Source organism: Scyliorhinus canicula, chromosome 23, assembly GCF_902713615.1.
Source record: "Scyliorhinus canicula chromosome 23, sScyCan1.1, whole genome shotgun sequence".
NCBI lineage: Eukaryota > Metazoa > Chordata > Chondrichthyes > Carcharhiniformes > Scyliorhinidae > Scyliorhinus > Scyliorhinus canicula.
This window is the reverse complement of record NC_052168.1, coordinates 3,851,370-3,879,366: the sequence shown is the minus strand read 5'-3', so window position 1 is coordinate 3,879,366 and position 27,997 is coordinate 3,851,370. Positions and strand designations below refer to the sequence as shown.

The window sequence follows — 27,997 nt, the reverse complement described above, 5'->3', positions numbered from 1 at the left end:
ATTAAACCCATTAAGCAGTTAGTCAGTGTGTAACAGTTTGGGTGGTATTCTCTCCCCCCCCCCCCCAACCAGGTGGGAGAATCGGCGGGGCACCGAGCAAATGGCGCCATGCCACCCCGACCCCCGCACCAACAGCGCATGCGCAGGATGTCGCGGTCAGAGGCTGGAGAGCGTGAACCACTCCAGCGCCATGCTGGATAGGGGGGAGTCTGTGTGGGACAGTGGTGGTGGAGGGGGACGGTGAGGAGGGGATGGTGGAGTTGGAGGGTGGGATGGGGAGGGGGACATTGGGGGTACATTGAGGGGGGAGTGTGGAGGTTGAGGGTGGAGAGAGGTATGGCGAAGAGGGGGGAGAGTGGGGATGGAGGGTTGCAAGGGGGATGGTCAGGAGGGGACAGTGAGGATGGGGAGGGGATGGCGAGGGTGGGGAGGGGGGTGGTGAGGGTGGGGAGGGGTATGGGGAGGAGGGGAGTGTGGGGGCGGGTGCTCGGTGCTAATGTTTCTCCGATTTTCCTTTGACAGGTTATAACATTGGAAGGTTGGGTTGAGATTATGTATTATGTGATGGACGCACACTCTTTCTACAATTTCATTTACTTCATCTTGCTTATCATAGTGAGTATCTCGACAGAACAAATTTCCTGCTCTGACACTGTGTGTAGTTTGAGTGATTTGCCATCAGTTCCTCGCGGTCTTACCACTCCCCCCTCAGGCAGGAGAAAAATTCCGACAGGCAAACACCAACTTATATTTATAACGCCACCTTTAACGTGGTCAAGTATCTGACAGGAGTGTTTACCAAACAGAGTTTGACATTCCGGGCCTCGTGGAGGGGGGGTAGTTGGGGGGGGGGGGGGGCGGCGTGGGGGGGGGGGGGGGTGGTGAGGGGGGGATAGTGGGGGGGTAGTGGGGTGGGGGGGGCGTGGGCGGGGTGGTGGGGGGGCTTGGGGGGTGTGGGGGGCGTGGGGGGGGGGTGGGGGGGGGTGGGGGGGGGGCGTGGGGGGGAGATGTTAGGAGAGGTCCCCGAGAGCATTGTCCAAATGGTAGGTTTTCCGGAATGTTTTGAAGGGGCAAGGAGAAATTGGGAGACTAAGGAAGGGAATTCCAGAGCTCCGGCCCGGACAGCTGAAGGGACAGACGCCAACGGTGTGGCGAGGAAACTCCGGGACGGGCAATAGGCCGGAGAGGGACACAGAGAGCTCGGGAGGGTTATGGAGCTGGAAGAGATTCCGGAGATGGGGACACGGGGAGGAGATGGAGGGGTTTGAACACAGGGATGAGAATTTTAAATTTGAGGCACTGGGATGAGATGTGCAGGACACACTGGGCAGTTTTCCACATTGCCGGGTAGATGCCAGTGTTGTAGCTGGACTGGAACAGCTTGGCTAGGGGCGTGGCAAGTTCTGGAGCACAAGTCTTCAGTCCTAATGCCGGGATATTGTCAGGGCCCAGAGCCTTTGCAGTATCCAGTGCCTTCAGCTGTTTCTTGATATCACGTGGAGTGAAGCATATTGGCTGATGCTGGGGACCTCCAGAGGAAACCTAGATGGATCATCCACTCGGCACTTCTGGCTGAAGATTATTGCGAATGCCTCAGCCTTGTCTTTTGCGCAGATGTGCTGGGCTCCTCCATCATTGCGGATGTGGATATTTGTGGGGCCTCCTCCTCCAGTGAGTTGTTTAATTGTCCACCACCATTCACGGCTGGATGTGGCAGGACTGCGGAGCTTAGGTCTGATGCATTCGGGGTAAACCGCTTAGCTCTGTCTTCTGGCTGTTCCGAGTGCATGTCCACAATCACTACGAACATGTGACCCTCCAGTGGACCAGCATAATCGATGTGTATTCTCTGCCATGGCTGAGTCGGCCATTCCTCACGGATGTAATGGTTGGAATGGTGGAATGTTCCATGGTTTGCACAACATTGGCATTGCCCAACTTTCTCTTCAATTTGAGAGAATCCTGGTCACACAAAATAACTGTGTGATAATTCCTTCATCCTCACTGCACCAGGATGTCCCTCATGCAGTTGGTCAAGGGCTCTACTACGTAAGCACAGAGGAATAATCACACACATTCCCCACAATAGAACTCCATTCTGGACTGTCAACTCAAGTCTTCGGGTGATGTAGGGCTTGAGGTCTGGATTTTTCTTCTCAACACCTGACATCATTCCTTTTTGGGCCAAGTCCATCGCCTTCCCCATCACTGGGTCCTTTGTTGCACATCTTTGAACTTGAGAAGAGGTCACAGGTACACTCTCCATGAGTGAGAACTACAAAACATTGGCAAAATGTACTTCAGGGCGTTGCTTGACCTGTTTGACACATAGCAACGTGTGTAAAGGCATCACTCGCATTGTTGAAGTCGACACAAATTTACTAGAATAATTGATCAATCTGACAAACGCCCTTAATTGCGTCACATTTTGAGGAACTGGTGTTTCTAAGATTGCTGACATTTTCTTCGATTCTTTGTTGATAATATGACCAAATTGGTTCTGGATGACTTTGCACCTTTGCAGCCTTGTTCCTTGAGGCACTCATTTTGTGTGGCTTCACTCCATCCCCTCTCTGTGAAGCGTCTCTTGTTGTTAGCTCCATAGATGTGGCAACTCCCACAGCAGCTTTTGGAGTTAAATCACTTACAGAAAGCAGCTTCCCCTGAAATGCTTCATTGTGTAACCCACAAACCAGCCTATCTCAAAGAGTATCATCAGGTGCTGTACCAAATTCACAATATCTTGCTGACCTTTTTAAAAGATGCAAACTGTAAAATTATTTCACTTTCTTCCTGACTGCGGAATCAAAACCTTTCTGCAATTGGTAACGGTTTAGAAGATAAACATTCCTCGCAGATTTTCATTAATTCACTGAAGGACTTGTATCCTCTTTTTTCTGTTTGAACAAGATTCCGGAGCAACATAAAGGTTTTACGGGCAACTGAGCTGAGAGATGTTGCGACATTTAGGTCCTCCGGTGTTTGATTAGCCATTTGAAAACAATTGGAATCTTTTCTCATATGAATTCCATGTTTCATGATTCTCATCAAATGTGTCCATTTTTCCCACCATTTTGGATCCCGGCTTCGAAGGTCCAAACTTCCTCCCTTCCGAATGCATTGGAAAGTCTGACACAAACAATCTCTTGAACAAGCAACTGGAAAATCTTACCCCTTTATGCCTGACTGCTTTGACTTTCTCCCGAGTAGTGGTTGCACATGGTCGGTAGACTTTGAAATCCTCGTTCGCCACGTGCACCAAACGCAGACCCCACCCACATCAACGCGAGCAAGTCTTCCCCGACTGTCGATCTTCTCACTCACAATTACTGCCGGAAACCTTTCTTCAAACCTCACACAGCGTCAATGCGTTGCCCGATGTCTCTGTCTGTGCACATGAGTCCGGTCGTGAGCATCTTCCGTTGCCACCGACTCCCTCCCACAGTCAGCCGAAGAAATCTTCTCTCCAGTGATTTTTCTGCCTCAGTCCTCGTCGCCAGTTTTCGCTCCTGTTATATTTCTTTGTTGCCACAAGGAGGAAAGGTATGGAGGTGCCCACATTCTGGATTATCCTAAAACACGATGAGAGGTTTATTAAGGGTGTTGCTCAATACAATCAAGATATTGATCTGCCCAAAGCCCGTGTAAATACTCTGCTAACGCCGCTGCACATCACGTGCTGGCTGACCAGCAGGAATATATTTCCGTGATACATAACAATTTTTCCGATGACGATCTTATATGGATGGTCTCGAAGTTTTAACTTACCTACAAATGGAGACATTCTCTCTGCATCCACGCTATCAAAACCGTCAATTCTAAAGGTCTCTATCGGGTCACCCCCTCAGCCAAGACCCAACCCGTTTATTCCTTTGTAATAACCAGCTGGCATTCCTGCTATTATCCCTGTGAAACCTCTTCCCCTCCACCCTGCCCAGGGCCTCTAAAAACTTTCTCTGTTGATCCGTTCTCAGAATTGGTGGACAAGACGAGAATTTGTTGCCTCGAGAAAGTGGCGGTGAGCAGCTTCCGTGAGCCACTGTTGTTGGTGTGGGATAGGTACATGCCCACAGTCCAGTTGCAGAGGACCTTCCGGGATTTTGACCCAGCGATGACGAACGAAAGGCTGATAAGCGTCCCAGAAACCCGGAGGCCGCGCTGTTCCCGTGCATTCGCTGCCCACGTCCTCCTGACAAGACAGCATCTTTCACAATTACCGTAGAGCTCAAAGCGGGTCACAGCCAATGAAGTACTTCTTACAACCTACTCACGATTGCCAAGTAGGATGTACAGCTGTCAATGTGTGCACAGCAAGATCCCACAAACAGCGGTGTGATAATGGCCGGGTAACGTGCTTTAGTGATGTTCGAGAAACATTCACGGTAGGACAGTGGTTATCACTCTTGCTTCACAGCTCCAGGGACCCGGGTTCGATTCCCGGCTTGGGGTCACTGTCTGTGTGGAGTTTGCACGTTCTCCCCGTGTTTGCGTGGGTTTCCTCCGGGTGATCCGGGTCCCTCCCACAAAGTCCCGAAAGACGTGCTGTTAGGTAATTTGGACATTCTGAATTCTCCCTCTGTGTACCCGAACAGGCGCCGGAGTGTGGCGACTAGGGGCTTTTCACAGTAACTTAATTGCAGTGTTAATGTAAGCCTATTGGTGACAATAATAAAGATTATTATTATTATTAAATTGCGTAGGGTGATGGGGATGGGGTGGAGGCATAGGCTTAAATAGAACATATAGTGCAGAAGGAGGCCATTCGGCCCATCGAGTCTGCACCTACCCACTTAAGCCCTCACTTCCACCCTATCCCCATTAACCCAATAACCCCTCCTAACCTTTTTTGGATACTAAGGGCAATTTATCATGCCCAATCCACCTAACCTGCACGTCTTTGGACTGTGGGAGGGACCCGGATCACCCGGAGGAAACCCACGCAGGCACGGGGAGAACGTGCAGACTCCGCACAGACAGTGACCCAAGCCGGCAATCGAACCTGGGACCCTGGCGCTGTGATGCCGCTGTGCTAGCCACTTGTGCTACCGTGCTGCTCTTTCCAAAGCCTACTTGTGACACAAATAAAGATTATTATTCACCATCTGAGAGAAACAGCGGTGATGTTGTCAGAACGAGGGGCGCGGTGAGGGGGGGGGGTGACTAAAATGAGGAAATGAGCTACATGCCTGTGACAGGGGTCCTATTATAAACACAACTGACATTTATATAGCCCCTTCAGCCTAGTAAAACACCCCAAAATGCTTTGAAGGAGCGTTACCAAAATTTGATTTGGAGTTGGATTTGTTTATTGTCACGTGTACCGAGGTACAGTGAAAAGTATTTTTCTGCGAGCAGCTCAACAGATCATTCAGTACATGAAAAAAAAGAAAAGAAAAGAAAATACATAATAGGGCAACACAAGGTACACAATGTAACTACATAAATACCGGCATTGGGTGAAGCCTACAGGGGTGTAGTGTTAATGAGGTCAGTCCATAAGAGGATCGTTTAGGAGTCTGGTGACAGTGGGGAAGAAGCTGTTTTTGAGTCTGTTGGTGCGTGTTCTCAGACTTCTGTATCTCCTGCCCCATGGAAGAAGTTGGAAGAGTGAGTAACCCGGGTGGGAGGGATCTTTGATTATGCTGCCCGCTTTCCCCAGGCAGCGGGAGGTGTAGACAGAGTCAGTGGATGGGAGGCAGGTTCAGAGCCACATAAGGAGATAACAGGAGGGGCAGAGGAAAGCTTAGTCAAAGGCGGTTTTCGGGATCATCTTAAAGGAGGAGAAAGGGGTTTCGGGAAGTTTTTCGAGCCTGGACAGCTGATGTTGGAGTGATGGAAACTGGCGCACAGGAGTGAGGGTAGCAAACGTTTGAGAGGGTGATGGGCCTGAAGTGGCGGGAGCTATTGAGACTGAACGGCAAAGGGATGAGAGTGCGACGCACAAGGAGGCCGAAGTGGAACAAGGAACAAAAGATGGCCCCAGGGGGAGGTATGAACGGGAGTCACTGCCGCCTGCGGAGTGGTGGTTGTGATCTCAGTTTGTTGTTAATGCTTGAAGGTAGTAAAATGCTCGCGTTACGAAGCAGATGCAAGAGCGGCTTTCAAAAGGGAATTGAATAAATGCTTGAAGAGAAGAATTGTGAAGGGGAGTGGGATTAGGGCAGTAAAGCGAGGGACTAACTGGATAGCTCCCAGTGGGCTGAACGGTGGGCTCTTTCTGTGCATCGTCTTTCTGTGAGTTGCTGCCCCTCAGGCTGGAGTCGATGCTTCGGGGAAGACTCTTGACGATGGTTCCTCTCCTTCTCTTCCTCAGGTAGGTTCGTTCTTCATGATTAACCTCTGCTTGGTTGTCATAGCGACGCAGTTCTCCGAGACGAAGCAGCGGGAACACCAGCTGATGCAGGAGCAGCGGGCCCTGTACCTCTCGTCCAGCACGGTGGCCAGCTTCGCCGAGCCGGGGGACTGCTACGAGGAGATCTTCCAGTACGTGTGCCACATCCTGCGCAAAGCCAAGCGCCGCACCGTGGGCCTCTTTGCCAGCTTGCAAACCCGTTTCCACAGCTACCGAGGAACCGCCGATTTCAGCATCTGCCAGGAGTGCGGTAGGTAATCGAGCGAGAAGAGGGGGTGCAGAGGAACGTTATTAAATGTGGTTGCATAAAAGTGAACTCTCATTTCTGTAGCATTTTTCACCATCTAAGGATGTCCTGCAGCACTTCATGGCCAATGTAGCATTTTTGAAGTGTGGTCACTGTTGTAATGGAGGGACCATAGTGCTGTTATTATAATATCTTGGACTCTTTATTGTACAGGACACAAGGCACCAATTGCTCACTGGGTTTGGGTGAACACTTTGCAGGTTCATTTAGTAAGAACAGTTAGGGATAGGTATAAAACTTAAAGCCATCAGAGGTGTGTCTGTGTGAGTGTCTGTGTGTTTGTTTCTCTGTGTGTTTGTCTGTGTGAGTGCCTGTGTGTTTGTTTCTCTATGTGTTTGTCTGTGTGAGTGTCTGCGTGTTTGTTTCTCTGTGTGAGTGTCTGTGTGTTTGTTTCTCTGTGTGTTTCTCTGTGTGAGTGTCTGTGTGTTTGTTTCTCTGTGTGTTTGTCTGTGTGAGTGTCTGCGTGTTTGTTTCTCTGTGTGTTTGTCTGTGTGAGTGTCTGTGTGTTTGTTTCTCTGTGTGTTTGTCTGTGTGAGTGTCTGTGTGTTTGTTTCTCTATGTGTTTGTCTGTGTGAGTGTCTGCGTGTTTGTTTCTCTGTGTTTGTTTGTGAGTGCCTGTGTGTTTGTTTCTCTGTGTGTTTGTTTCTCTGTTTGTTTCTCATTGATCATTGCTCGGCACAACATCGAGGGCCGAAGGGCCTGTTCTGTGCTGTACTGTTCTATGTTCTGTGTGTTTGTCTGTGTGAGTGTCTGTGTGTTTCTTTAGAACATAGAACAGTACAGCACAGAACAGGCCCTTCTGCCCTCAATGTTGTGCTGAGCCATGATCACCCTTTCTCGGTGTGTTTGTCTGTGTGTGTGTGTGTGTGTGTGTGTATCTGTGTCTGTGTGTGTGTGTCTGTGTTTGTTTCTCTGTGTGTTTGTCTGTGTGTGTGTGTGTCTGTGTCTGTGTGTGTGTCTGTGTGTGTGTGTGTGTCTGTGTGTTTGTCTGTGTGTGTGTCTGTGTCTGTGTGTGTGTGTGTCTGTGTGTGTGTGTGTCTGTGTGTTTGTTTCTCTGTGTGTTTGTCTGTGTGTTTGTCTGTGTGTATGTTTGTCTGTGTCTGTGTGTGTGTGTCTGTGTGTATGTTTGTCTGTGTGTGTGTGTGGCTGTGCTCTGCACAAAGGCAAAGTGGAACTATGACACACTTCCCTTCTAGTGCTGACCTGCTATCCCTTAAAGGCTTTTTACAGCATCGCCCTGTCTTTTTAAAGATATTGCTCCTCCTCCCCCCCCCCCACCCCCCCACACTTCCAAAGAAGTGCAACTGTTTACGACACATGTTCATGTTTAGTCACCATTATGTCAGGACATAGAACTTACGAGTCTCTGAGTTTCTAAGGTGTCGAGATAATTTGCTGGTATGCCCAGATCTTGTCAAGAAACCATAGCCATAGTACACTGGTTAAACCCTTAGCACTGCAGGGTGGCACTTGGCACAGTGGTTAGCACTGGGACTACGGCGCTGAGGACCCGGGTTCAATTCTGGCCTTGGGTGACTGTCGGTGTGGAGTTTGCACATTCTCCCCGTGTGTGCGTGGGTTTCACCCCCCCACAACCCAAAGATGTCCAGGGTAGGTGGATTGGCCACGCTAAATTGCCCCTTAATTGGAACAAAATGATTGGGTACTCTAAATTTATATTAAAAAAACATTTAGCACTGCTGCCTCACAGCGCCAGGGACCCGGGTTCAATTCTGGCCTTGGGTGACTGTTGGTGTGGAGTCTGCACATTCTCCCCGTGTCTGCGTGGGTTTCCTCCGGGTGCTCCGGTTTCCTCCCACACTCCATAGATGTGTAGGTTAGATGGATTGGCCGTGATAAATTGCCCTTTAGTGTCCAAAGATATGCAGGTTAGGTGGAGTTATGGGGTTACAGGGATAGGACGGGGAAGGGTGCTCTTTCAGAGGGTCAGTGTACACTTGGTGGGCTGAATGGCCTTCTATACTGTAGGAATTCTATGGGTCTATGGTTCTATTTGGATAGTCGGTGAATTGCGTCCCAATTCAAACTGTAATTTGGTGGATGGTCTGACAATGTCCCTTTGCACTTCCTTGTCCCAGAGTACCTGGGATGAATGTCACTTGCACCACTTTTCCGAAGCTCCCAAAGAGAAATTGTGGCAGGAATGCACCAATGAGCATTGGTGGCTTAGCTGTCAATTTAATTAGTTGTTCTCCTCAAGCCATTGGTAATAACCGCAACTATCTCTGGCCCGATTTTTAGGATTTTCTTTTTCGTTTGACCCTGGCTTGCTCGCTGTCGATCCGGCCCACGCCCCTGTCACTCGCCCAGGTCTGATTTCTCGCTGCGCTGTCCCACTTACAGAACTAACAAAGTATTGCAATCCCCACCGCAAGGGATCCATCTGCTTACCAGCTCTTTGCTCGGCGCTGTGCCTCTAAAGCTTTTCCTTGCTGTCCCGATGGTGCAATTTCAACACCCTTTGATGTTGCAACTTCATTGTGGGCTGGCCAAAGTTTCAAGGGCCCCCTCATCATGCCACGTAGCACGATCTAAGGCTGTTCACCTATAATTCATCTTGCTGCCACCTGTCTTATCACCACTGAACAGCCTGTCATGTTATTATACTGAAATAATACCTTGGGCTTATTTTCTGTACAAGGCACCAATCACTCACAGGGATTGGGTAAACACTTAGTTTATTAAAACTAGGCACATGAAATCAGTTACGCATAGGTATAAAGAACATCAGAGCTGTGCGTATGTGCTCTGCTCAAAGCAACAGTGAAACTAAGACTAGATCACGCGATATTTCCCTTCCCATGATGTCATGCTGATGTCCTTTACAGGCATATCACAACAGCTGGCAGCCAATTTGTGCACAGCAAGCTCCCACAAACAGCAATGACAAAGGACTCACGTTGTCTGTTCTTTCGGGAGGTCGGTTGAAGGGTATTTTTTTTCTTTGGACGGAACTTCCTTATTCAAAACACTGGTTGTGTGATCATTTGCACCCGTGTCAGTGCGCGTTAGCCCCCCCTTCAGCAAAGACCCTCCAACACGGCGGCGGTCCCTTCAGCACCGCACTTGAGAGTGTCAACCTGCATTTTGTGCTCAGGTCTCTTAAGAGTGAATGTACGACTTTGTGACTCAAGGGCAGTAGGGATACCCATTGAACCATTGCTGAAACCACAAGAGTCCATTTAACACCAGATAATCGGGGAACTGGACTGTAAGGTTTCACTGCCACAGACTGAAGCTCTCCATCAGATGAGAGTTGTATAAAGACATTCAACAAACAACTCAACTATTCATTGTCTTTTTCCACTAATGTCCTTTCCAAATAGCAGAGCCTGGAATATTTATGAAGTGCGACATTTTCAGGCAATGAATCTCTTGCGTGCAGCTGTGTCGATCTGTCAGATTCGGCTTTTCCAAATTGAACCGAGGCGAGCGGGTTAGCTGATGGAAGTGAAGACCTTGCTGTGTTTTGTATCAGTTGAAACTGCAGACGCATTTCACATCAATTCAAACGGCACAATCTCAGAGGCGGACTTTTTCAATTCGGAAATCAAAGTGAAGAGGGCTAGCAACTAGGGTGGCACGGTAGCACAGTGGTTAGCACTGTCGCTTCACAGATCCAGGGTCCCAGGTTCGATTCCCCGCTTGGGTCACTGTCTGTGCGGAGTCTGCACGTCCTCCCCGTGTCCACGTGGGTTTCCTCCGGGTGCTCCTGTTTTCTCCCACAGTCCAAAGACGTGCAGGTTAGATGGATCGACCGTGCTAAATTGCCCCTTAGTGTCCAAAGGAGTTGGGTGGGGTTGCTGGGTTATGGGTATGGGGTAGAGGTGTGGGCTTAAGTAGGGCACTCTTTCCAAGGGCCGGTGCAGACTCGATGGGCTGAATGGTCTCTTCCTGCACTTTAAATTCTAGGCTCTATGCTTGAGCTGAAAGGGAAGTAGAAGCAATAAGTGGGAAGAAGGCAAATATAGGAAATGAAAAATTTGCAAGATAATGCGCAAAGAGCAGAGGTAGTAGGAATAATTAGACAGCTCTTTTTCAAAGAGCTGCCCAAGCACGATGGGCTGAATGGCCTTCTCCTGCACTGTAAGGTTCTCTGGCTTGAAAGAGTTACAAGTGACGGGTGAATTTCCTCACTTCTCCATCGCCAAAACTAACGAACGTAAAGGTTATGAGACGGAGCCCAAGAAACTGATTCTCATAAAGGATCAAATGTCTGCTTCTTTATTTTTACACAGCGCGCTTCGCCACATCCTTCAGACACACTGCAAAACGCTTCACACACGGGGCGTGACCTTTGGTGTGCTGTCAGTGTTGCGAAGTCAATTCATCTCGGCTTCCCTTTCATCCAAATGTATCTTGAACCCCAGGGTAATCGTCTCCACACCCCTGACTGAGAGTCCATGCCAAGTAAATGTCGCTCTCTCTTTCTCTATCTCTCTCTCTCTCAATGCTCAGTCCTGATATCAGATGGACATTAGAAATGAGAGCAGGTGCGGGCAATGTAGCCTCTCCAGCCATTCCCACCTATGACCGCGGCTGTTTTTCTGCTTTTCCACCCTCCCCCTTCCCATTTCCCATGATTCCTCCCACCCCTTCCCAGTTCCCATGATTCCTCCCACCCCTTCCCAGTTCCCATGATTCCTCCCACCCCTTCCCAGTTCCCATGATTCCTCCCACCCCTTCCCAGTTCCCATGATTCCTCCCACCCTTTCCCAGTTCCATGATTCCTCCCACCCCTTCCCAGTTCCCATGATTCCTCCCACCCCTTCCCAGTTCCCGATTCCTCCCACCCCTTCCCATTTACCATAATCTCCCACCCCTTCACTCCCATTATTCCCACCCCTTCCCATCTCCCATTATTCCTCCACCCCTTCCCATCTCCATGATTCCCCCAATGAGACCAAAATACCTCTCAACTCTAAATATACCCATGGTGTGGAGATGCCGGCGTTGGAGTGGGGTAGGCACAGTAAGACGTCTTACAACACCAGGTTAAAGACCAACAGGTTTGTTTCGAATCACTAGCTTTCGGAGGGCAGATCCTCCATCACTCACCTGAGGAAGGAGCTGTTCTCCGCAAGCTAGTGATTCGAAACAAACCTGTTGGACTTTAACCTGGTGTTGTAAGACTTCTTACTAAATATATTCAACAATGCATATTTTAGATTTTTAATTTGACTCTCTAATTCCATTTATGTCTCCCCCGGCTCAGCTGCTCCAGTTTATTTAATCTGTCAACACCTTAGAACCATAGAATGGAATCATAGAATCCCTACAGTGCAGAAGGAGGCCATTCGGCCCATCGGGTCTGCGCCGATCCTCTGAAAGAGCAACCTCCCTGGCAAACTCCCCCACCCGATCTCTGTAACCACACCTAACCTGCACATCTTTGGACTGTGGGAGGAAACCGGAGCACCCGGAGGAAACCCACGCAGACCTGGGAGAACATGCAGACTCCGCACAGTCACCCAAGGCAGAATTGAACACGTGCCACTGAAGCTGTGAGTGCTAGCCACTGTGCCACTGTGCCACCTTACCTACTTTATTCTGGTCACCCCCTAAACCACCTTTATTGATTTGGGATATGGCATCCCTGGCAGGACTGGCATTTATTGCCAATCCTTGGTTGGGGCAGCACAGTAGCACATGGTTAGCACTGTTGCTTCACAGTGCCAGGGTCCCAGGTTCGATTCCCCGCTGGGTCACTGTCTGTGCGGAGTTTGCACGTTCTCCCCGTGTCTGCATGGATTCCTCCGGGTGCTCCAGTTTCCTCCCGCAGTCCAAAGACGTGCAGGTTAGATGGATTGGCCATGCTAACAGCCTCCCCGAACAGGCGCCGGAATATGGCGACTAGGAGCTTTTCAGAGAAACTTCATTTGAAGCCTACTTGTGACAATAAGTGATTTTCATTTTCAAATTGCCCTTAGTGTCCAAAAAGGTTAGGAGGGGTTATCGGGTTACGGCGAATGGGTGGAAGTGGGTCGGTGCAGACTTGATGGGCCGAATGGCCTCCTTCTGCACTGTATGTTCTATGTTGCCCTCTTCAGTCCATGGATAATTTGATACAGCCAAACATCTTGCCTGGGCCAAGAATCAACCACATCGATGTGGGTTTGGAGTCACGTATAGGCCAGATCGGTGTAGGGTGCCACATTTCCCTCCCAAATAGGAATGAGGCCAGCCAAGTAACAATCGAGATTATAGCATGAACACCCCTCCTAATTATAGCACCTTCAATGAATAGAGTCGTGTAGTAGTTGCGTTAGTTGACTGACTGACAGAAAGCCGAACCAGCACTGATCACAGCTGGTTGGACTGGTGTTTGAAACCCGATGTGTTATGAGCCAGGGTTTAGAGAACCCCAAAGTGTAACATGGAGTTCACCTGACCCACAACTTTTACTAGATTGTGGTATGGGGAGCACACGGCCCACTCTACAGGTGTGGTACAGCAGAAATGGAAAATTATTTTTTAAAAGTAAAACAATGCTTATTCTATGAACTCAAGTTAACCTTTTTCAAACATACAGTGAACATCTTAGCAACCATCAATTCAAATACAACCCCCAAAGAATACAACACTAAGTAATCCTTTAAGCTTTCCTTTTAACATCCATACGACCCAAAAAACAAAACCTTTAACAGAAGCACATCAGGTTTACATTCGCTACTGAGAACATTTATAATTCTGAATTCACCAAATGATCAAGAGATAGTCTTTTGATGGCAGAGAGATCAACAGTACACTTGCTCTGTCTGGCTTCAGCTACAACACTGAAAATGAAACTAAAATACACCCTGCAGCAAACAGCCTAAAGCAAAAGTAAAAAGCTGACAGACAGCCCAGCTCCACCCACATTCTGACATCACTGCAGTAATAAACACCCATTTCTTAAAGGTACTCTCACTACAGATATTTATATACACAGCCATTTACAAACACCCATTTCTTAAAGGTACTCTCACTACATATTTATATACACAGCCATTTACAACACCCTTTCTTAAAGGCACTCTCACATGACAGATATCAGAGGTGTTTTTGGGGTGAGATATTAAACCGAGGCACCATCAAGTCAGCGTAAAAGATCCCCACGGCATCATTTTGAAGAGGAACAGGGAGTTCTTCCAGAGTCCTGATTAATATTTATCCCTCAACCAACATCGCGGCAACAGATTATCGGGGTCGCCCTCACAATACTGGGGGAACCTTGCTGCCCGCAAATTGCCTGCCACGCTCACAAATGTGAGTGAATATTTTGAGGAGGTGACTAGGTGTGTAGCTGAGGGAAGTACAGGTGATGTAGTCTCCACATGGACCTCAGTAAGGCTTTTGACAAAGTTCCACATGGGAGACTGGTCAAGAAGGTAAGAGCCCATGGGATCCAGGGGCAAATTGGATCCAAAAATGGGCAGGAGACAGAGGCTGATGGCTGAAGGTTGTTTTTGTGACTGAAGGCCTGTGTCCAGTGGAGTTCCGCAGGGGTCGGTGCTGGGTCCCTTGCTGGATGTTAATGACCTGGACGTGAATGTCGGAGGTAACATCAGTACGTTTGCAGATTACACAAAAATGTTGTGGTAAATAGTGAGGAAAGTCTCAGATTACAGGAGGATATAGACGGGCTGGTTAAGACGGGCAGAACAGCAGCTAATGGAATGTAACCCTGAAAGTGTGAAGTGATGCATTTTGGGAGTGTTAACAAGGCAACGGAATACTCAATAAATGTTAGGCCCCCCAGCAAGTACAGAGAATCAGAAGGACCTTGGGCTGCATGTCTATAGATCCATGAAGACAGCAGGACAGGTAGATAAGGTGGGTAAGGAGGCCTATGGGATACTTGCCCTTATTAGCTGAGGAATAGAATATAAGAGCAGGGAGGTTATGATGGAGCTGTATACAACGCTGGTTAGGCCACAGCTGGAGGACTGGGTGCAGTTCTGGTCACCTCACTATAGGAAGGATGTGATTGCACTGGAGAGGGTGCAGAGGAGATTCACCAGGATGTGGCCTGGGGCTGGAGCGTTTCAGCTGTGAAGAGAGGCTGGTGAAGCTGGAGTTGTTTTCCTTGGAGCAGAGAAGGCTGAGGGGGGACCTGATTGAAGTTTTCAAAAGTTCCCTATCGATAGGGTGGATAGGAAGGAACTTTTCCCCTTAGTGGAGGGTCAATGACCAGGGGGAATAGATTTAAGGGGCAGGAGGTTTATAGGAAATGTGAGGGGGAGACATTTTCACCCTGAGGGTGGGGGGAATCTGGAACTCGCTGCCTGGGAGAGGCAGGAACCCTTACATTTATTATTTAGATGAGAGCTCGAAATATCAGAGCATACAAGGGTAGGGACCAACTGCTATAAAATGGGACAAGAGTAAATAGGTGTTTGATGGGCAGCGCAGACAGGATGGGCAGAAGGGCCTCTTTCTGTGCTGTAAAACTCTATGACTATTAACGTCCTTTATCTCCAGTTATTCTCCGCTGTGCATCGTTTCCCCTCTTTCATGATTACCGTTTCTTTCTTCCCAGGGCACTACCATGCGGCAGAGAGTCTGCAGCACACGCCTCATGCCATCGTCCAGCCAATCGCCCTGACCTTGACCTCCGACCCGAGTCACTGCTCGCAATGTAACAGCGTTGAGCTGGCCCCGGGCGCCAAAGCTGAGGAGCTGGCCGACGCTGAGGCGGGAGAGGCTCGTGAGGCGGAACTGTACAAGGAGGCAGAGTCGGAGGCGCAGGGGAGGGAGCGGCCGGAAGACCAGACAAGGTGCTACGCCGGACTGTGGGCCGACATGCGTCGCAAGCTGATGAGCATCGTGGAGAGCAAATATTTCAACCGGGGCATCATGATGGCAATCTTAATCAACACTATTAGCATGGGGATCGAGCACCATGAGCAGGTACAACTCCGATGGCATGTCTCACTGGGCTGATGGTTAATTAAAACTTGAAATGATTTTGAGAAGTTTCCGAATCCAGCCAGCTGTTACTGTGAGTGAGAGAGATCATTGCAGATGAACTGCAGGTGGGAGAGGCAGGTGCAACACCTGAGGTGAAATATCTTCTCCGAATCCCTCCCCCGACTGAAGGTAAAGGTCAGTCCTGAAGTTCAGGCACAAGTTGATGGTACATTTATGCGCGGAACATGACGAACCTGCCACCCATGCCGTTGGTGTGATGATATACAGAAGCAATCTTGTATGAAACAATGTGCACGACCTCCCACCAGTAGGTGGCAGTGTGAACCTACCATGTGACTCTGTGCCTCGGGGAGTTGGGAGTACGTTGTGTTGGTGGATAGACGTATTTTAGCTCAAGGATAATTAGTTAGTGTTAGTAGTGTGTAATTATCTTTACCACAAATTTGTTTTATAATAAATTATTTGAACTCGTCAAGAACTAGATGTTCTGCAGTGCATCATTCCTACCGGCTAGCGCACAAGAGCCAGGACGGTCCCTGAGGAGATCGTACCCGCAGTGTTACCGAGACGGGGACGGTCCCTGAGGAGATCGTACCCGCAGTGTTACCGAGAGAGCCGGGGATGGTCCCTGAGGAGATCGTACCCGCAGTATTACCGAGAGAGCCGGGGATGGTCCCTGAGGAGATCGTACCCGCAGTGTTACCGAGAGAGCCGGGGACGGTCCCTGAGGAGATCGTACCCGCAGTGTTACCGAGAGAGCCGAGGACGGTCCCTGAGGAGATCGTACCCACAGTGTTACCGAGAGAGCCGGGGATGGTCCCTGAGGAGATCGTACCCGCAGTGTTACCGAGACGGGGATGGTCCCTGAGGAGATCGTACCCGCAGTGTTACCGAGAGAGTCGGGGACGGTCCCTGAGGAGATCGTACCCGCAGTGTTACCGAGACGGGGACGGTCCCTGAGGAGATCGTACCCTCAGTGTTACCGAGAGAGCCGGGGACTGTCCCTGAGGAGATCGTACCCGCAGTGTTACCGAGAGAGCCGGGGATGGTCCCTGAGGAGATCGTACCCTCAGTGTTACCGAGAGAGCCGGGGACGGTCCCTGAGGAGATCATACCCGCAGTGTTACCGAGAGAGCCGGGGATGGTCCCTGAGGAGATCGTACCCTCAGTGTTACCGAGAGAGCCGGGGATGGATCCCATGAACAGCAATGAGATGATGATCAGATCTTTCATTTTTTTGTTGCACCGGGTGAGGGATAGATGTGGGCAGGTCACCATGGGAACACTCCCCTGATCTTCTTCAAAAGATTGGCCCCCTAAGAGCAGACAGAAGCAGCAGATTCAAGTCTCTTTCGGAAGACACCTCTGACAGTGCGGCACTCCCTCAGTACTGACCCTCTGACAGTGCGGCACTCCCTCAGTACTGACCCTCTGACAGTGCGGCACTCCCTCAGTACTGACCCTCTGACAGTGCTGCACTCCCTCAGTACTGACCCTCTGACAGTGCGGCACTCCCTCAGTACTGACCCTCTGAATGTGCGGCACTCCCTCAGTACTGACCCTCTGACAGTGCTGCACTCCCTCAGTACTGACCCTCTGAATGTGCGGCACTCCCTCAGTACTGACCCTCTGACAGTGCTGCACTCCCTCAGTACTGACCCTCTGACAGTGCGGCACTCCCTCAGTACTGACCCTCTGAATGTGCGGCACTCCCTCAGTACTGACCCTCTGACACTGCAGCACTCCCTCAGTACTGACCCTCTGACAGTGCAGCACTCCCTCAGTACTGACCCTCTGACAGTGCAGCACTCCCCTCAGTACTGACCCTTTGACAGTGCGGCACTCCCTCAGCAGTACACAGGGAGTGTGTCAGCCATGAACATTCTGGCGTTGAGGCAAGAGTTTGTTTTTTGAGAAACCTTTACGCCTTAGTGTGGTGGCAGGATCCCAGAGGGGTTGCTGTTTGATAAATTTTGCATAATTGCTAGCATTCACCTCAAATAAGTAAAGTTCCAGGTGACCATGTCTGCTTTCCCCTTTGAGCAGGGAGAGCTGACTGGTGGTGATTTAACCCGAGGGTCACCCACACCTCAGGCAGGGAGAAAGTTGAGAAGGCGGGGCCTTCCTGAATAACCTCAGCCGGTGCGGGAATTGAACCTACGCTGTTTGGCCTGGCTCTGCATCACGAACCAGCTGTGCAGCCCAGTGAGCTAAACCTTCTCCCCCTCTCCCCTTTAACCACTGTCGATAAGACCACTCTCCTGTTGAGTCGGCAGACTGATGATAATTCTGCTGGTTTACCTGACAGTCCTGTTGTGCCAGCCTCCCTGGCGAGAGGGGCATGGGGTCCAATTGTTCAGTCACTGACCTCCTCGCAGACCTGGACTGACCTTTGGGTTAGAATAATTTGGGAGTAATGCACGACTTCCACACAACTTTATTAATATGGGTTTCAGCTAATTCTAGGATTACTTTTTGTGTACTTTCTTTGCCCCTAATCACCTCTTTTGACCTCTGCAACCAAACTGGTGGCGGACAATCTGCTCCCAGACTATTGGAATAAGGGGAGAGGGGAGGTGAAGGGTGAATTGTTACCACCCAGAGGATAGGATTGTGAAATGTCATCAAAAAACAGCTGTTTTAAACACACAGAGGGAGCGGATGTGAGGGAGGTGGAAGATTTCCCCGGGGGGAATAGGGTTACCCTCATGCATGTGGGGTGTGGGGAGAGTGGAAAATGCCCCTCCTTGGTGGGCAATTAGGGGGTGCTCCTCTTGTCCGTGGTGGGGAGAGTGGGGGGGTCACCATTTGCGTTGTGCGGGGGAGGGGGCCTGTTGCTGGGCGCTGGGATTGGTGAACGCCAGGTGACCTGCGTGCTCTCCACTCTGCACAATTCAACAGTGTAAAGTTTTGTGAATTCCATCACGCTGCTCATGCCAGAGGGACACGGTCCCCATTCACCCCCGGTGGCAGCACTTTGTTTTGAGACCGAAGAATCCGGCCCGTAAATGGAGGCAGGACATCAGGAGGCTATCCAGAGGAGGTTCACTCGTTCAATCCCGGGTGTGGTGGGACTTTCTCATGAGGAGAGGTTGAGTAGGTTGGGTCTGCGCTCATCGGAGTTTAGAAGAATGAGAGACGACCTTATTGAGACGTGTCGGATTCTCAGGGGGTTTGACAGGGTCGATGCTGAGAGGATGTTTCCTCTTGTGGGAGAGTCTGGGACCAGAGGGCATCATCTCAGAGTGAGGGGGGGGGGGGGTCACCCATTTAAGACAGGGATGAGGAGGAATTTCTTCTCTCAGAGGGTGGTGAATCTGTGGAACTCTTTGTCGCTAAAGGCTGTGAAGACCAAATTACTAAGTATCTTTAAGAAAGAGATAGATATATTCTTGATTAAAAAGGGATCAGGGGTTTGGGGGGAAGGCAGGAGAATGGGGATGATATCTGCCATGATTGAATGGCGGAGCAGACTCAATTGGCCGAATGGCCTAACTCTGCTCCTCTGTCTTATGATCTTATGATTGGCATTTTTGGAATCCATGCCCGGATGGAGTCAGGCAGATTGGGAAGTGGGTAGATCTACACACTGGGTCACAGCAGGGAGAACGCAGAGATAAGGGAGGGAGAGGTTCGGAATGGGAGCGTACCATTGATGAGGGTTCTCGGAGAGATGAGGCAGGGGATCAAGCACATTGTGGGCAGCGGCGCATTGGGCATTTGGGCATGCACCAGATTGCAGGGGCCTTGGGGAGGTGGATTTCCAAGCGAGGGCAAATGAACAGGTTTGGTTGAGGATGAGGCATCGGGATAGGGAGGAGGAAGCACCCCTACTCTTCTTGGCCAACAAGCAGAGCTGGAAAAACACCTACTACCTCTACGCATTTATCATCGCCTCGTTTTAGCTGCCGAGACCCACAAAACCCGATCTCTTTTAACATTCTTTCAAAGAACAATACAGCACAGGAACAGGCCCTTCGGCCCTCCAAGCCTGCGCTGACCACGGTACCTGCCGAAACTAAAACCCTCTGCACTTACGTCCATATCCTTCCATTCCCACCCTATTCATATATTTGCCCAGATGTCCCTTAAATGCCGCTATCGTACCTCCTCCCACCCCCTCCCCAGGCAGCTTCTTTACCCAGATTGCGGTGAGAATGTGGTTGCGGCGATAACAACGATATTCACCGTGATTTTTAATCCCCTTTTCCTCCGGGTGTTTGGTGACAGTCGGAGAGAGAGTTTTCCATCCGATCTCCCAATCCTCCACCACCGTCTCGCCCTGCTGTTCCCACAATCCCTCTTGGCAGGAAGGCCGAGATTGGGAAATGGAGAGGTGGCGGATAAAGGCCTTCCTTTGCCAAAATGTTGCCTGCAGAGTTTGTGGTCGTGATTTGTTTTTCTCAAAGTCCAGGCAGTGTGTGTTTCAGAGCTCGGCGCAAGGCTCAGATGTGTAATAAAACCCAGAGCAGTGGCAATTTACACTTCCACAATGGTGAAGGAGAGATGCTCCCGGGGATTAACACTTTGATCTTCCGCCGATGGATTATAACGAGTTGTGTGTGCTTGTCCTCGACACGGAGATTAAAATTTTCATCCTGCAAACTTCAGTTACACCTGCTTGCCATGCAGGCTGTGAAGAAGAATCTGGAATGGACTATTTTCCTTGATTGAGAAAAAAACTAACTGTAAATGGAGGAGACCAACATCAATGGGGAAGAGGCCAGAGATTTGCTGTTGGTGATAATGAATGAATCCTTCGCTCTTTGATCGAGTTCCTGGCCTGCTATTTTAATGGAGATATTGTTGTATTTCTTTTAAGTAGGTTGGAGCCTGTATTAAACCAGATCAGTGTGCCCTGAACAGGCGCCGGAATGTGGCGACTAGGGGCTTTTCACAGTAACTTCATTGAAGCCGACTCGTGACAATAAGCCATTTTCATTTCATTTTATTTCATTAAAGATTGGCCTATAATCAGCACTGAGTGTTGATTGGCAGTGGGGCAGCGCTGTGTAACTATTACAATTTAAACCCAAGACGACAGCACCTTGCATCCATATCGCAACTTTGACATCACAGAAGCATTCCGAGCTACTTCACAGCAGAATTGTCAAATTAAGTTTGACACTGAACCAGATCAGGAGATATTAGCACTGGTATTTTTTTTACTTGGCACAGCGTAGAGAGGTTTAGGAAAAGAATATCCGAGATCCTGAGGCCCAGGCAGCTGAAGGCACAACCCCCCCAACGGTGGAGCAATCAAAATCGGGAACAGGAATTTCCCAATCATGCCAATAGATTTTGGCATTGAATTCCTGGAGGCTCCAGGGCTCCAGGTCAACCCCCCCCCCCCCCCCCCCACACACACACACAACCCCAATCCCAAATCCCATCCTCCTACAGTTGCCCCATTGACGTGCAATTCTAGCCTCAAATTGGAGGCCACGGGCAGGATTTCCGATCCCCCCCCCCCGCCGGGTCGGAGAATCGCCGGGGGGGGGGGGGGGGGGGGGGGGGGCGTAGTGAATCCCGCCCCGGCAATTCTCCGGGCCCCAATGGGCCGAGCGACCGCCCGTTTTCGGCCAGTCCCGCCTGATGTGTTGGGTAAGCTGGGTCTGCGAGGACTGCGTTTACTGCAGCAGTGAGAGAGACAGGCTTCCAACACTTGAAGAAATGCAACTCGTTTTTATTGAAATCTTAACTATAATACCTGCTTTAACTGTGGGTTGACACTATGCTGACTTGACTGGAGACCTGAGACTAACCTGACCAGACTATCTGACTACCACATGGTGGATGTTCCAGTTGCTGCTCACGGGCTCTGACTGTCTCAGAGGCTGGATCCCGAGAGAGCGGGAAAACTAGTGCCCTCTGGCTTTATAGTGGTCGTGTCCTGTCTGGTGATTGGCTGCTGTGTTCTGTGTGTTCACTGGTCATCCTGTGTGTCAATCACTGCCTGTCTGTGCACCATCATATACATGGATGTATATTATGGCACTTTACAGCTGATGAGGTAGCTTTGAAGCATAGCTACTTTTTCTGCGAGAGGGACGGAACCCTGGGAAGATTTGAATACAAGAATGAGAATTTAAAAATGGAGGTATTCCCAGACTGGGAGCCCAAGTTTATGAGTGCGTTTTCGATGAGCTCAAGTCTGAACCACGGACCAGGAGAGCATTGAAATGGTCGAGCGTGGAGGGAACGAAGGAATTGATAAAGGTTTGGGCTGCAGAAGAGCTGGGAGGGGAGCAAGGGCGGGCGTCATTGCGAAGAGGATAGTAGGTGGGAGCTGGAGGGGGTAACGGATGATGAGGTGCGTACTTAGGAAGAGGTTGGTGCTGTGCGGAACAATTGCCAACTTTGAGGATGGTAAAAGTGGGCAACAACTAACATTGGGCCGTGAAAGGGCGACATGTGGCGCAGTGGTTAGCACTGGGACTGCAGCGCTGAGGACCCGGGTTCGAATCCCGGCTCTGGGTCACTGTTCGTGTGGAGTCGGCACATTCTCCCCGTGTTTGCGTGGGTTTCGCCCCACAACCCAAAGATGTGCAGGGTAGGTGGACTGGCCACGCTAAATTGCCCCTGACTTGGAAAAAAAATAATTGGGTACTCTAAATTTAAAAAAAAAAGAAAAAAACATTGGCTGTGAAGCATGATGGTAAAAATGCCAACAAACCTGTCTATGTGAGAAACTAGCAAATGGATTTTATGGGGTCAGACAGCTGGCCATTTCACTGATAACATCTTTGGTATGGGATTCCGGCTCTCTCTCTCCTCACTGACGAATAAGGCCGATGTGCATAACCAGAATGTATACGAATGAAATATGAACTAAGAACTGGAACCGTATAAAACATAGCACCACCAAGATTCATCAGGGTTAATCCCGGTAACCACAAGCGTAAGAAGACACGAGACCTGAGTTTTGAGACTCACCAGCCTGCACACTACAGAGTGAAACTGGCCAAGCTCTCTCTGATCAGGTAGCATATCTTTACTTCAAGTCGTGAGTCTTGAAAGTTACGTAACTGTTTCAATATATAAGTTCTAATAAACTTGTATTAATTCCACTGGCAGTGAGTATTCAATTCTGCCTGCATTTGACAGTTGTGGCCAGCAGAGGCAGCAACATAGAACATACAGTGCAGAAGGAGGCCGTTCGGCCCATCGAGTCTGCACCGACCCACTTAAGCCCTCACTTCCACCCTATCCCCGTAACCCAATAACCCCTCCTGACCTTTTTGGTCACTAGGGGCAATTTAGCACGGCCAATCCACCTAACCTGCGCATCTTTGGGCTGTGGGAGGAAACCGGAGCACCCGGAGGAAACCCACGAAGACACGGGGAGAACGTGCAGACTCCGCACAGACAGTGACCCAGCGGGGAATCGAACCTGGGACCCTGGCGCTGTGAAGCCACAGCGCTAGCCACTTGTGCTACCGTGCTGCCCATTGGTGGTGCGGAAGGCTCCTGTCACCGGTACTGAAACAGTTAACGAGGTGATCGAACCGACTATCTTTAGACGCGCAGTTTTAAAAGGTCACTCAGGACTTTGACATTTAAGGAGCGTTTATTTTTGGGTTTTTTTCCATTTGTTTGTTTACTGACTGTTGGCCGCACACAGTCGATCGGTCAGCAGAAAGGAACAAAGGAAGCGAAGCTGATTTTATTCTTTTGCGGAATGTGCTTAACCTGTCTTGTCTCGGCACTCCGCCCAGAGACGGAGATCAAAAACTGTGATCATTTCAAGTCCTTTAACTTTGGGCGGAGAACTTCTAGTCTCGGCATAATCTGCCCCATGTTTTGTGACTAGCCTTCTCCAGAGTTTGTGACAGACTTGATGTACCGATGGATTGAGAGCAAGTGGGCGTTAAGAGTGAAGCGAATGATATATTAAACACCATGCACTCCATTTTTGAGCTGCTTTTAAATATCTTGTCCTGTGTCATTCACTGAGCGTATCGTGGATCATAGAATCACAGAATCCTTACAGTGCAGAAGGAGGCCATTTGGCCCATCGAGTCTACACCATCCCTCTGAAAGAGCACCTACCTAGGTCCATTCCCCCATCCTCTCCCTGTAACCCCATGTAAGATTTGGACACTAAGGAGAAATTTTATCCATGGCCAATCCACCTAACCTGCACATCTTTAAACTGTGGGAGGAAATTGGAGCACCCGGAGGAAACCCACACACACACGGGGAGAAGTGCAGACTCCGCACAGACAGTGACCCAAGGCCGGATTTGAACCCGGGACCCTGTCGCTGAGGCAACAGTGCTATCCACTGTGCCTACCGTGCAGATCACTGAGAAGATCTTGATCTGTCTTCGTCCAGTCTCGAGCTCATTATCCAACAGTTGCCAACCCTCTGGGATTGCCCAGGAGCCTCCAGTAAAGAGCAGCGCCCCGAGAGAGGATAATTATTTGGGTTAGTTTGATTTTCCTTCTCTTTTAGCACCTGAGTTGGTTGTTTCTAGAACATGCTGGATGGGGGAGAAAGAGGCTGTTCAACTGTTTGGGTGAGGTCGTCTGAGGGAACCAGTGCGAAGAATCGGCGTGGTCGGCGCGGCGCCGGTCGGGGTATGCGGCAACTCTCCGGCCTGAGCCGGCAAGCCCCACCGCGCTGATTCTCTGGCCCAGATGGGCCGAGCGGCCGTCACTAAAAATCCGAGTCCTGTCGGTGCGATTCTAACATCCTCTGAGCAGGCGGGACCTCGGCGTTGAAGGGTCCGGGGGCGGCTTGTGGGGGGGAGGGGGGGGGGCGGGGGGCTTGTGGGGGGGGGTGGAGGGGGGTCCGACCACGGGGGGGGGGGGTTCTGTAGTGGTCTGGCCCGCGATCGGGGCCCACCGATCGGCGGGCTGGCCTCTCTGACTGGGGGCCTCCTTTCCTCCGTGCCGGCTCCTGTAGCCCAGCGCCATGTTGCGTCGGGGCAGCCATGGGGAAGAAGGCCACTGCGCATGTGCTGGTTGTCACCGGTCCAACTGTACGGGTTCACACCGGGATTGGCAGGGCCGCTCCAGCGCCGTGCTAGCCCCCTGTGGGCCGCAGAATGAGGTCCCGGAACGGGCGCCGACGCTGGAGTACAACACTCCCGGTTTTACGCTGGCGTCGACACTTCGCTGCCCGATGGGAGAATCCCGACCCAGAAGTGTGCCGCGCAGTCAGAATTGGCAATTCCACCTTGGCCTGAACCTTAACCAATTTCCTTGGGCTCCATGTCGCCCCTCCCCCCGTTTCGGAGCTCTTTCCTCAATCTGTTGCTCGGGTCTCCTTTGTCACCACTTTTTATAAGCTGTGTAACCCCCGTTAACCTCAACTCCTTCTTCCTCCTTTACAAAGGGAATAGATAGGATAGATGCGGGCAGGTTGTTTCCACTGGCGGGTGAAAGCAGAACTAGGGGGCATAGCCTCAAAATAAGGGGAAGTAGATTTAGGACTGAGTTTAGGAGGGTTGTGAATCTATGGAATTCCTTGCCCAGTGAAGCAGTTTTCAAGATGTTTTCAAGATAAAGATAGATAGTTTTTTGAAGAATAAAGGGATTAAGGGTTATGGTGTTCGAGCGGGAAAGTGGAACTGAGTCCACAAAAGATCAGCCATGATCTCATTGAATGGCGGAGCAGGCTCAAGGGGCCAGATGGCCGACTCCTGCTCCTAGTTCTTATGTTCCTCCAAAAGCTACCTTTTCATTGAGAAGGACAAGAGAGAAAAAAAGCTTTCACCATGGTGCGACGTCCCACTGCGCTTTACAGCCACTCCAATACCCTTTGGAGTGTGGTCACTGTTGTGTTACAGAGAATGCAGCAGCCAGTGAGCAGAGAGGGTGCAGAGGAGGTTCAGCAGGATGTTGCCTGGTATGGAGGGTGCTAGCTATGAAGAAAGGTTGAGTAGATTAGGATTGTTTTCGTTGGAAAGACGGAGGTTGAGGGGGGACCTGATTGAGGTCTACAAAATTATGAGAGGTATGGACAGGGTGGATAGCAACAAGCTTTTTCCAAGAGGGGGGGTGTCAATTACAAGGGGTCACGATTTTAAGGTGAGGGGGAAATTTTAAGGGAGATGTGCATGGGAAGTTTTTTATGCAGAGGGTGGTGGGTGCCTGGAATGCTTTACCAGCGGAGGTGGTAGAGGCGAGCACGATAGCATCATTTAAGATGCATCTAGCCAGATATATGAAGTAGATCCTTGGAAAATAGGCGACAGGTTTAGATAAAGGATCTGGATCGGCGCAGGCTGGGAGGGCCGAAGGGCCTGTTCCTGTGCTGTAATTTTCTTTGTTCTTTTTCGTTGTTCAGAACTCTGTGACAAGTACACGGCATTCTCTTTTAACTTTGCGCAGAGGGATAAATATCGTCTTGAACTTCTCCCCTGCTTGTCTGCAAAATGCTGGACCCTCGCCCTCTGCATAGAACATAGAACAGTACAGCACAGAACAGGCCCTCGACTTTGTGCCGAGCAATGATCACCCTACTCAAACCCACGTATCCACCCTATACCCGTAACCCAACAACCCTCCCTTAACCTTACATTTTAGGACACTACGGGCAATTTAGCATGGCCAATCCACCTAACCCGCACATCTTTGGACTGTGGGAGGAAACCGGAGCACCCGGAGGAAACCCACGCATACACGGGGAGGATGTGCAGACTCCGCACAGACAGTGACCCAGCCGGGAATCGAACCTGGGACCCTGGAGCTGTGAAGCATTTATGCTAACCACCATGCTACCGTGCTGCCTGAGAGAACAGATGGGGACTCGCTTCAACAGTTCACCTGAAAGACAGCACCCCTATTCAGGGCAGTGGCTCCTCGGTGGTGTGCTGGGAGCGTCGGTTTAGACTACGCCCTGAAATCTCTGGAGGAGAACTTTTTTTGTTATTCTTCTTTATAAATTTAGAATACCCAATTATTTTTTTTCCAATTAAGGGGCGATTTAGCATGGCCAATCCACCTACATCTTTGGGTTCCGGGGGTGAGCCCCAAGCAGATACCGGGAGAATGTTCAAACTTCACACGGGCACTGACCCAGGACCGGGGTTCGAACCCGGGTCCTCAGCGCCGTGGTCCCAGTGCTAACCACTGCGCCACGTGCCGACCATCTGGAGGGGAACTTGAGTCCCCATTGGGCCTCTGACCCTGAGAGCGAGAGTGGTGCCCGAGGTTTAGCAGGGGTCCAGCTCCACCCAACACGTGCCCCATCGTCAGTGCCCTGCACGCCAGAACCATTCACCTCCTGATGATCGGTGAGAAAGTGAGCGCGAGGTGGCACTGGCGAGCAGGTTAATGCTGCATTTTTTAACGCACCGCGTCTGTCGAATTTCAGTCTCTGTCTTGCTGGGCAACACGTGGATATTCTCGCCGACCATGGAGCTGATACTCCACACTTCAGGATCCTGCTAATCTAATGAGTGAAATCTGTCAGCCGCTTTTTCCTCACTTCAGCTCATTTAGAGAAATTCAACATCAGTCCCTCACGGCAGCTTTTCAATTAGTCGGTTTTCACGGGGAAAAGCCTCTTTCTCTTTTGTGCGGTAAAAGCTAAAGACAGAAACAAATCTCTGCATCTACATCAGATATGCAGGCTAAAGACTGATGTAGCAGCGTCTAGGCAATCTGTGAATTTCCTCTGAGACTAATATGGGGGGGGGGGGAGAGGCACAGTGGACTAGTAATCGTAGGATTAGTAATCCAGTTGCCCAGGTTAATGCTCTGGGAACACGGGTTCAAATCCCACAACGGCAGCTGATGAAATTTTAATTCAATTAATTAACTCTGGAATCTAAACGCTAATCTCAATTATGGTGGCCGTGAAATTACAATCTTTCTTTTTAGAAATGTTTTTATTAAGGCGTTTATATGTATACATCAATCACAGCCAAGAACAACCAGGGAATCACACAACGAATAAATAATTAATACTTCACCCTCCCTGCCGTTACCCTCCGCCCACACTGCCTTCTTTCTGAAAAAGTCCCGCCCCCCCCCCCCCACCCGCTGACTTCTTAACTATCCTTGAAGAATCGATAAACGGGGTTTCCATCTCCCCTCCACAGTTCCTCTCAGGGCGAACTTGATTCTTTTCCAACGTAAGGAATTATGCGAGGTCGCTCACCCACACACCCCGGTTTCTGCCCGCCCGCCCTCTGCCCGCCCCCCCCTCTCTGCCCCCCCCCCCCTCCCCCCCCCCTCCCCCTCCCCCCCCCCCCCCCCTCCCCCCCCCTCCCCCCCCGAGTCCCTCCATTCCAACAGGATCCGTCTCCGGGCTACCAGGGGAGGCAAACGCCAAAACATCAGCCTCTGTCGCCCCCCCCCATGGACTCCCGGGACTTCTGGCACTCCCAAAAATCGGGACTTCTGGATTCTGGACCAACGTCTCATTGATTATCGTTAAAAACCCATCTT

The 27,997-nt window shown here is 50.3% G+C and overlaps 1 protein-coding gene across 3 annotated transcripts in view; it reads left to right on the top strand.

Moving 5' to 3' along the window:
- Window positions 1-27,997, top strand: part of cacna1ia (calcium voltage-gated channel subunit alpha1 Ia) — a 421,890-nt gene that overhangs the window by 289,599 nt on the left and 104,294 nt on the right. For all 3 annotated transcript variants that reach the window (XM_038783535.1, XM_038783536.1, XM_038783537.1), the window contains 3 exons: window positions 523-615; window positions 6,314-6,602; window positions 15,202-15,572. In XM_038783535.1, the coding sequence (XP_038639463.1) occupies window positions 523-615; window positions 6,314-6,602; window positions 15,202-15,572 (753 nt within the window). The remainder of the gene's footprint in view (window positions 1-522; window positions 616-6,313; window positions 6,603-15,201; window positions 15,573-27,997) is intronic.